The 10,710-nt window shown below is 30.0% G+C and overlaps 1 protein-coding gene across 1 annotated transcript in view; it reads left to right on the top strand.

The window, feature by feature from the left end:
- The first annotated feature begins 2,992 nt into the window (after window positions 1-2,992).
- The window catches only part of LOC123656095, a 28,798-nt gene continuing 21,080 nt past the window's right edge, over window positions 2,993-10,710 (top strand). Inside the window, exons 1-6 of the mRNA XM_045591819.1 lie at window positions 2,993-3,202; window positions 5,534-5,603; window positions 5,918-6,062; window positions 7,812-8,003; window positions 9,076-9,109; window positions 9,761-9,821. Of these exons, the coding sequence (XP_045447775.1) occupies window positions 3,148-3,202; window positions 5,534-5,603; window positions 5,918-6,062; window positions 7,812-8,003; window positions 9,076-9,109; window positions 9,761-9,821 (557 nt within the window). The 5' untranslated portion in view covers window positions 2,993-3,147. The remainder of the gene's footprint in view (window positions 3,203-5,533; window positions 5,604-5,917; window positions 6,063-7,811; window positions 8,004-9,075; window positions 9,110-9,760; window positions 9,822-10,710) is intronic.

The following is a 10,710-nucleotide window of genomic DNA, read 5'->3' as shown; positions in this document are numbered from 1 at the left end:
TTTAATTTTTATCATTAAATTATGTAATTAATACAAAAATGTCAAATTTTTAACATTAACTATGTGAAGTTGTTTAAATGACAAATAATATTTATTACAATACTATTTTATTTACCTGTTTCTTTTATTTTCTCTGTACTATACCTACAAGATTATGTATTTTAAAGAAATGTATTTTAAAACATTTTATAACGATTCAAATTTAACAAAGCACGTATATATACAGTACACTAATACCCTGCCTCTTCATACGTGGCACCTAATCTTGCCAGTAAAAGACCTTGTCTACGAACAGGGCTGGTACTGAAAAAAGAAAGAAACGGAGACTCCACGAGCGACAGCGTAGCGCTCACGGGCCGGCTCGGGCGGATTTGTTTTATGCCCACCGAAAGCATCGACTTACCGCTACCGTACGCCCGAGTCTTCTTAATTTTATTACGCGACCCGACTCGGACCAGCTTCCCAGGGGGATACCTCCTAATTGTGTCTCAGGAAAACCGCGCGGTAGAAATTGTAATTTCTCTTTGTCGATTGGTTTTAACTTCATATGGAGGTAACTCGTATTAAAGATGTTATAAGATGTTTTGAAATGGAATAAAAGACTTTTTATGTATATATGATATACACATAGTGACAGATTTACTCAAAAAAAAAACAAAAATATATAAACTACGAATAAATAAGCCAGTAGAAAGTTACAAAGTATAAATTAATTAAAAAAATATACTGTGTACTTAAGACCGTACGGCAGAAGTGAAAACTTATTATTACGTACCAAATGATAACTATTAAATAAATAATGACAATTATTATCTACATATTAATTAAATATATTAAACACAGCAACACAACAGCAAAGAGCAGCTCACTGTATGTTTCTCGCTCGGGTACACTCGGCGGTCCTGAGTTCACTTGATCGAGCCTTTCGCCCTTCCGCAGCGAAGAGCAGTTGTCTGTATCTTTCTCGCTCGGGTGCACTCGGTGGTCTCGAATTCACCCGATCGAGCCTTTCATCTCAAAGCGTGACGGATCAGTTTAACTTACTACCTACGAAAAAATGTGTGTGTGGTGCGCCAAAAGAAGTTTTCACTTCAATGATAATTTTGTACCTACTTATTTTGTAAAAGAGAGTGTTTTATTTTCGTTACGTTTTTTCATTATTTGATATTATGACTCTATATCCTTGTTTCTTGGCGTAGCTCTAGTATAGTACTGCGTGTACCGTGTAGGCGCTCACAAATATTTCTTTCCGGTCTGGTTGTTTGTCCATGTGGATCTCCCCAGTGTGCCCTGGGAAGGTTTATTATTAAGTTAATTTCTATAAAAAAAATTGTCAAAAAAATATTTTTTTTTTCGTTTTTTAACTCTCTTAAATGTTTATCATACAAAATTGCAGACATATGATACGATTATACATGATTTACTTATTTATTTAGAAAACCAACAGCTTATACATACAACTTTTATCATATAGCATACAACAAATAATATAGCCAATAACAGGTTTCCCTAAGGTTAACAAATTGATATTATGGAGGTATCGTTGAGGAAAAATAATTGTATTTGCTCGCAAACGAAAAAAAAATCGACTTCAATTACATCGACAAGTAATACAACGTAGGTCGACAAAAAATAGTCAAGTAAATACGCGTTATCAAAGATTACTCAAAAAGTAGTTATATCAGATCTCAATGAAATTTAAATGTGACCACATGATAAACATCAGCTTTCGATTAAATTAAAAATCCTAAAATTGGTAGATCTAGTAAAAAGTTATTGCGGATTTTCGAGAGTTTCCCTCGATTTCTTTGGGATCCTATCATCAGATCTTGGTTTCCTTATGCTACCAAACTAGGGATATCTCCTTTCCATCAAAAAAAGAATTATCAAAATTGGTACATCCAGTAGGAAGTAATGCGGTATAATACAACGTAGGTCGAAAGAAAAAAAGGTCTAGTAAAAACGCATTATTAGATATAACTCGAAAAGTAGTTGTTAGATCTCAAATAAATTTAAATGGGACCAAATGACTCACACCACCTTTCGATGAACTTTTTTTTTGTCGAAATCGGTCCACCGAGTTAAAAGTTTTGGAATTTCCTGCTCAAAATATGGAGCAGCCCGACTGGAGTAGTACCTCGACCTTAGAGAGGATCACAGCAAAATAATACTGTTTTCAAGCAGTATTGTGTTCCTGTTGGTGAGTAAGGTGACCAGAGCTCCTGGGGGGATTGGGGATTGGGTCGGCAACGCGCTTGCGACGCTTCTGGTGTTGCAGGCGTCTATAAGCTACGGTAATCGCTTACCATCAGGTGAGCCGTACGCTTGTTTGTTGACCTAGTGACATAAAAAAAAAAAAAAAAAGTTCTTAAGGAACATACATTAAAAAAAAACAGTCGAATTGAGAACCTCCTCCTCTTTTGGAAGTCGGCTAAAAAACAAGTGTGACTGTATCTGATTAGTACCTACATTCCGATACACAAAAAATGCTGATAATTTTGATGTTGAAACACAGTTATATTACAGTTAGTAAATAATACGCATACATAAATAACATATGTAAAAGATGATTAAAGAAATTGTCTCTCTGAACATCTTGCTATAACACAAATAATCTGAGTAAAAACCTATCAAGCCAAAGTTGGTAAAACCGCTCGAGTCGAATTGTAAGTAATAAAGTGAAATATTTGATACTATTAGCGACATCTTCTGTCGAGTAGCTAAAAGACTATAAAATTCATAATTTTTTAACACGGCACTTCTATCTTTACGTTTTTACTGCCATCTACTACGTAACATTGTAAAGTATAAAGAAATATTTGTATTATAAAATCATATAAATAAAAAAGCTTAAGGACAATACTGGTTTAAAGTAATTCTAAAAATATATTACAATGTAAATTATTATGTCCTTGTTTAAGTAGAAAAATTATTTCCGGTCTATTATTATTACTACTCACAACATATTTAAATATTTATTATCTGTGCTCCGTGACTTGACATTTGTTTATCAAATCGAATCAATACGCAATAAACTTCGCACGAAACAAAGTGAAAATTATTCGGTGTATTGTTTTGTTACTTCGTTAGTCTTATTACGACAGAGATCGAAAGTGGACATTATAAACTAAATTAAAAGCGTTCAAGATGACAAACACGCTAGCTGTTTGTCTCCTCTCTATATCATTATTTTGTTGTACAAGTAAGTATTTTTGCACGCAATAATTACATGTTGATTTTATTGTCCTCTGTCCTTGCAAAAAAACATTTCGTGTTATTCTGAGAAACTAACGCAATCCAATACAATACAATACTAAACCAGAAACTATAATAAACAACAGTAGTTTTTGTTCCGTTTCGTCAAGAACATAATGCAATTAACAGGATTATGGTAAATTAAGTTATTGTTTTATTATTTTAAAAGGAGAAATTTATTCTCAACAAAATATTTATACTTCATTTTTTATAAAAGGTTTTTTTTTTCATAATGTAAATAAAATATCATACGTACTAAACTATGTAAATAAAACTAATAATTGCCATAAATTATCAAATTTTACAAGAGTAGAAATAGTAAAAAAGTATATATACAGACATCATATTCATTATTCAGTTTTAAAAGTGTTTCAATATTCATTAGTTAAAAATAGGTATGTACTTGTAACTTATCGTAGATTACTGACCAAATCTTGCTTTGTTACAAAAAAAATATAGGCTAGTGTTTAGATTAACACCCGTCGAATTAATTGTGTAACGAAATTATGCCGATAAATGGTCAAATTTTGAGTTAAGATAGGTTAGGTTAAATTTTTTTTATTCGATGGGTCTTAATCTAAAGTGTTATCAAAATATATTAGTAACTTTAAAGACTATGTTATATATTGTGCTGGAACTACAGTATAAGTTTTATCTATTTTTAAATGAAAGTGTACCATGATACACTACAGTATTAAATATTAATGTTTAAAATACATTAATAAATACAAGGTCACAAAATTATATGTTTTTGTCTGAAGGTCAATTATTGTGTAAAAACAAATAATTTTTTTTTCATACAATCAGCTGTGTATACATCAATATATATCTATAATGTAGTAAAATGATTCACCCAACGGAGATACTCGGTAACTACTTAGCATTTGTCACAATATTGAACTTCCTGCAATTGATACAAACAAGGGGTTCGAGTTATAAAATAATAATTGTAAAATGACAATTGTAAAGAGCTGGTTGGAGCATAATTTAACAGTAAAATTATTGTGAATGCTTTTAAGCTTTTATTATATCTGTGAGACCTAGCAGTTTTTATTTTTGTTGTTATTACAAAAGGGCTTTTTGTCTTTAATCAAAACAAGTAATAGAATTGACAAATCAAAACACATAGCTCTACAGATTTTTTCATTATACAATATAGGAAGCTATTTTTCATTTTTAAGTTCTGTATTAAATAGGATTACATCCTATAAGAGTATTTAAAATGTATTATAGACAGCATTATTACACATTTAAAGGCTCCTAACCACAAAGCATTATAATACATTTTATTATTGGAATACATAGTTTTGTGTCATTGGAACTATATTAACGAGACAACATATTCCTCAATTGAATATATTAATATTGATTATAAAAACGTTAGTTCCGTTTATGAATAGGTGTTGATTTCATAAATAATGTTGTTTTTGTAGGCTTTTAAATTATAATATACAAATATCTTTGTCACACTGTTTATTGGGTTAGTTACCCAGCTTTATCTCCGACTTCACTATTTTAACTTTGTTTACAATGTTATTAACGTGTCATCCTGATAATGTATGTGATGACCTTTTATATTTTCATATACTTAATTATTTTATGGAACTGCTTGCTTAATTTCTTTTTGCATGTATCTGAAAATATAGTAGAACTAAAACTACATTCAAAATCATATATTAAAATATAGTCGATTAGTGAGTTACTACTATTTAAATTGTAAACGAGTTTTATTTAATAGTCTTAGAACAAATTATAAGCTGTTGATAGTTTTATTCATCTACATATAAAACATTAAGGGCCCGTTTCAACAATTGTGGATAATGCTAATTGATAGACGACGGTATGTAACAGATAATTTCCAATGTATGTATGATATATTTCTATTCACAAATATTAATTTAAAAGTTGTAGTTTATTAATTGAGGAAAAACAGGCCCTAATGGTCTATTCTACCTCCTGCCGCTAAAGTTTATTTGTAACAAACCATCTGCAGCTGTGAAACTGGCTCTTATTGTATTTTATTTATATTATAAAGTTATGGATATATGGTTTAGCAATGCTGATCTAAAGCGCATTTATAAAACACAAGAAGATAAACAAAATTTAGTGATGCATAAAAAATGCAAGGATGACTAAAAGACTGTATGTTGTGTCTGCTAATAAGACAAGAGTTAAGGGTTTAGATTAAATAGTGGCGATTTATTTAGTACATTAGGGATTTTTAGTCAAGTATATTCCTACCTTTTTATAACATTCCTACCTTTCCTTACTCCTACAGGTTTATCAGCAGCCCGACAAATTCCAAAAGAATGTTCAAAAGGACCTGAATATTGGTGTGAAAGCTTAAAGTGAGTGTATATAAATCTTTAATATGTAATAATATTTAAAACGTTTGTTGTACTATATTATATAGGGGTACATTGATACATGTCTGGGGAACTTTGGTTCATAGTCAGTTAACTAATATTTATTTCAATACTTGCATAAATAAAAGCCATTTTAATCGTTTTTATAAAATTTTATACTATAATGATTACTTTGGTATATATTTGCTAAACAATTTGTAGTGAAAATATAATTTAAAAAAGTAAATAAATAATATTCATTTTACACTTAATCATGTGCCATTTCTTTGAATTAATGAATCATAAATGAATCATAGGCATGCATCCGACTGCGGAGCGGTGCAACACTGCATTGGCACAGTATGGGAACAGCAACAAGTCGAAATCAAATACAACGATGTGTCCAACAATATTGTACATCTTTTCAGAAAGTTGAAAGATGTCAAAGACTTGATAAATGAGGTAAAGCATAATATACGCGTTACTTTTAATAATTTGGAATAGATAAGGAAAAACGCTAACTTGTTATTATTAGTCACTACTGTCCTAAATATCCGAAATGAAATCCCTTTTTAATTTGTTTTTAGTTTTACTCATATCTTTAATCTTATGATGCCCCATGCCTTATGCTGACACCGAGTTGGCGCAACGGTTACAGCCATGGATTGTACCTGTTGTGCTGGCGGTTGCGGGTTCGATCCCCGCACATGACAAACATTTGTATCAGCCATACAGGTGTTTGCCGAGGTCTGAGTGTTTGTGCAGTCCTAGTGGGTCTCCCCACCGTGCCTCGGAGAGCACGTTAAGCCGTCGGTCCCGGTTGTTATCATGTACACCTGATAGCGATCGTTACTCATAGTGGGGAATATATCCGCCAACCCGCATTGGAGCAGCGTGGTGGATTAAGCTCTAATCCTTCTCCTACATGGGGAAAGAGGCCTATGCCCAGTAGTGGGATATTACAGGCTGAAGCGTTATGATGCCCTAGTACATTTTTTTGTAATTGTTTATACTCGCTCACAGCCGATTCCTATATTTAAAAAAGATTCGTTTTGGGTACAAACCGTTTAATTTCGAACATGTTCGTTTTTTAAATATAGGAAGTTCTGTTTTTTGGTAACTCGAGTTTTCTGAAACCCCAATCTTGTGTATACGGAAGTGTTTGTTTCAACAAGCTTATCTTGGAGTCTACTGAACTTGATTTTAAAAATTCCTTTTAATAACATATTCTACGAGTACTAGTTCCCTAGAAGCAGGTGACGTCAACCTCAAAAAGCGAGTCGCCTAGACTCTAGGCAAATTATATAAATTGAATCAAATTAATAGCTAACTTGGCAATGAATATAGCTGCACAAATTTCTTGATATCTAAACAGAAAATATTGACAGTTTTGATGAAATAAATGTTTTTATTTCGTCCGAGTGATAAAAGTTTAACCCTCAAAGTAAATATTATTTCAAATGTTTTTTCAAACCAACTTGGTAATCACTGATGATAACAAAATCGTACGTTTCCTGTGTATTAAAATTATGATAACTCCTTTGTTATTATTTATAAATGACACAAAATATATATTTGTAATTCATTGGCATTTCTAAATATCTTTAGCACTAATGACTGCAGACGTTTTAATAATACAAAAAAGTCAAATGCTTAAATAATTCTTAAAAGTAGTCCGCCAGGATATAGTTTTTGTAAAGGATAATCTGCTCTTTGTTTCTGTAAGCCCTACATCGCACAAGTAACCCTTCATAAAAAATTATGCATTAATAGTAAATGAAATACCTATAACCAGTATATAACTATACCAATTTTATTGTTTTTATTTTTGTTTTTTTTTTGTGAATTATATTGGAGGAAAAATACAATTAGAATGATTTTATGACCTATTAAGTCCTATTAGATTTCAAAGAGTAGTAGTAGATTACTCGTAACAAATCTCTAATTTGCCAATTCGTCAAAAATTACGAAAAAGACATTAATATAGGTACTTTAAATTTTATTTCAACAAACACTTTACAATTTAATTTATCTCGCACCCCTTCTTTTATTTATTCAATATTTTTAATGTTAGATGTACTTCTAAAAAAAAAATATATAATTTAATTTTAAAAAATATAATTTAATATTTCTATCCATTAGATTGAAACAATTATGAAGTTGTCTTGTATGGTGGTATTGGTGTATAATATTAAAATCTATCTCCATTAGGAATACCTAGCGACCAGAGTGAAGTCAGCTTGCAGCGATATCCACTCTCCGCCTATAACCGCTATGTGCAAGGCGAACACCGCAGTGCTCGACAGCTACCTCATGCATGTCTTACAATCCAAGACCTCTGCAGAAACAATGTGTCAGATTATTGGCATGTGTAATAATGCGAAACTCGATCATCTTCTTAACGTAAGTTGCTAAAATATAGAAAAAATAGGTTATTTTGTTCGATCTTTATAGATATATCTATTTATACTACACTATAATATAAATTCTGCTTAGCAAAGGCTCACTTTACTATTAATAAGGAATGTTTTCCTTTCAAAGTATTTTGATTCCTTTTTGATGCTTTCCTTCAATGACGATGAGATGCTTAATGAGTTTGCAAGACAAATTAAAATAGCACTTGATAGCGCAACACAACTAACAAATTAGATTTTACAACGCAGCTGGTCATTGGTCCAGACCAATTGGGCGTTTAGGTTTTTTATTTAATGGTCGGGAAATGAGTAGAGGGGTTAAATGGTGTTAAGTGATCATGTCCCTGAATATAACCACAAAAATAATTACTAAAGAAAAAAGTTGTTAATAATGGGTTTTGGAATTTTACTATGGTGGATATTTTAGTAGGTTTTCTGTAAAAACGTTTGATACAGTCTTTTTGCGTAGGTAATATATGATTGTAAACATATAAATTTCATATTTTATTTATATTAACTAAATGTAATATAAAATCTGTACGAAAAGGTCAATTAATTTCATTGAAAGTAGCTAAGCAGAACAAGTCGTTAAACATATAACTTGTTTACTAGTTAAAACGTGTTGGAAGATTTATATAAACGTATCGTTTATTGAATTACATAACTATATAACATTAAGTACATTTGCGCTTATCACGATAATTTTTTGAAGTCAGCGAACATTCATCTAATATATCGTTTCATAACATAAATACATAAAATATAAGATAAAAAAGCAGCTAAACAATAAAGACATCAAAATATCAATATCCTTGTTTTTATTAATGTATTTTTTAACATATTCAACATTTTTTTTTTCCAAAAAAGATTACTTAATGAAGTGAAATAGAAATTTAATGTTATATTCAGTTATTTTATTTAGTATTTATAATCCAATCTAAGTTTTTATAATCTCTTCAATACTTCTATCGACTAAAATATTTATATTCATAGCGACAATGTGATTACGACGAAACTATCGTTAAATATCTTTAAATTAATATGTTTGTTTGTTTTAACAGAAAAAGAAAGCAGAAGAACCGGGCAAACAAAAACGTAAGTTTAATTTGTCTTTTTAATATCTAAAATATAATTTATACCGTATTATAAATGAAAAATGTAATTAAAGATGCATTTTGTTGCATTTTCATATAGGTACTCGTAGTAAGTACACACTTGCTTTATAATTATGCGCAAAAACCTTCTAAATGGAGAAAGAGGCCTATGCCCAGCTGAGGGGTGTTACAGAATTAATCGTGATTAATTTTTAAACTTAAATTTGTAACTAAAATATAACAATGTTATATAATGGGGCTTGATGGACCAAATTGCTTGCATCAATAAAAAAAAAAAAAAAAACATTAAATTATTTATTTATATAATCCGTTCACTAAAGACTAATTTTAAAATAACAATTTTGTTTTAAAATATCTGAATTATGTATAATATAATAAAATATTTGACAAAATTAATATATAATATGAAATTAACACGAGGTTTTACTGTAGAAATGACACAATCGATACGTTTTATATTATTTACGTGATGTCTGTATTTTTTATGCCTACATCCAACCATAGATAATATATATAAACATGACAAAGAAATGATTTTTATCACTTCGATATTAAAATAATGTTTCGATCATTAATTAAGCATACGAATATTAATTAATTAAAATGATCCAATAAAAAATATTTGTTATAGATAAACTCTTGGGAGCATCGAAATGTACTTGGGGACCCTCATACTGGTGCAGTAACTTCAGGTAAATTATGAATAATTTTTTCTATCTTAATGTTATTTATATTGCTAGAAGTTTTAATAGTTCAAAAAAAGTTTGAAATAGTATAGTTTTAAATACTAGCTGAGTGTTATAAATCTTTACCTTGATTTTATTACTTTGTTTTTTGTACCTGATTGTAAAAAAAAAAAAAAATAATTAGTTAACATGTGTCAAATAGTTTACAATTTTTTTTTTTTTTTTTTAAATTTACATTTAGACAAACATTTAAATATATCTTTATTGTTCGTTCACGTTCGTCTGACACTCTTTGGAGTCTAAATAGTCGTAATATAACGTTTTATCTACATAAATCAGTGGTGCAATTTTATTTATTTTAAAAGAGTCATACAAATTGAGTTTATATATATATGTGTGAAATCGGTTTAGCTAACTTTATTAAATGCTAGATTCCTAAGTGCGTCCTTCAAGTAGTTCAAGAGTTGATAGGTGTAATAGATCACGTCGTTTCGCGTGGAAAAAAATATCCTAACCCTATTTTCAATTTGATTTCTCATCTCATTCTTACTTCATTATCAGTGACCCAATCATCATATTGAGTTCACTTGTTGTGTGTTGTTTTTGCTTTGGCTTCGTTTTTTTCTTATCCTTGACACCATATACATATCTCTTTCGTTCTTTTAGCGAGGAAAGATCTTTTAGCATAAATTGTAGTGAAAAATGAAACGAACATTGAGACTTAAAAACCAACTCAATTTCCTACAATTTACAGACTAACTGTTACATACATTACTTTATTGAAGTATCATACAATGTTTGAATGGTACATACAAATAATATTTTTGTATGAGTTTTTTTTTTTGCCCTTATGTATCTTACTACATTATCAAATCTTACATCGTGCCTACCTAGC

The sequence above is a fragment of the Melitaea cinxia genome, chromosome 8 (genome assembly GCF_905220565.1).
Source record: "Melitaea cinxia chromosome 8, ilMelCinx1.1, whole genome shotgun sequence".
Taxonomy (NCBI): domain Eukaryota; kingdom Metazoa; phylum Arthropoda; class Insecta; order Lepidoptera; family Nymphalidae; genus Melitaea; species Melitaea cinxia.
This window is presented reverse-complemented; position numbering and strand designations above follow the sequence as displayed.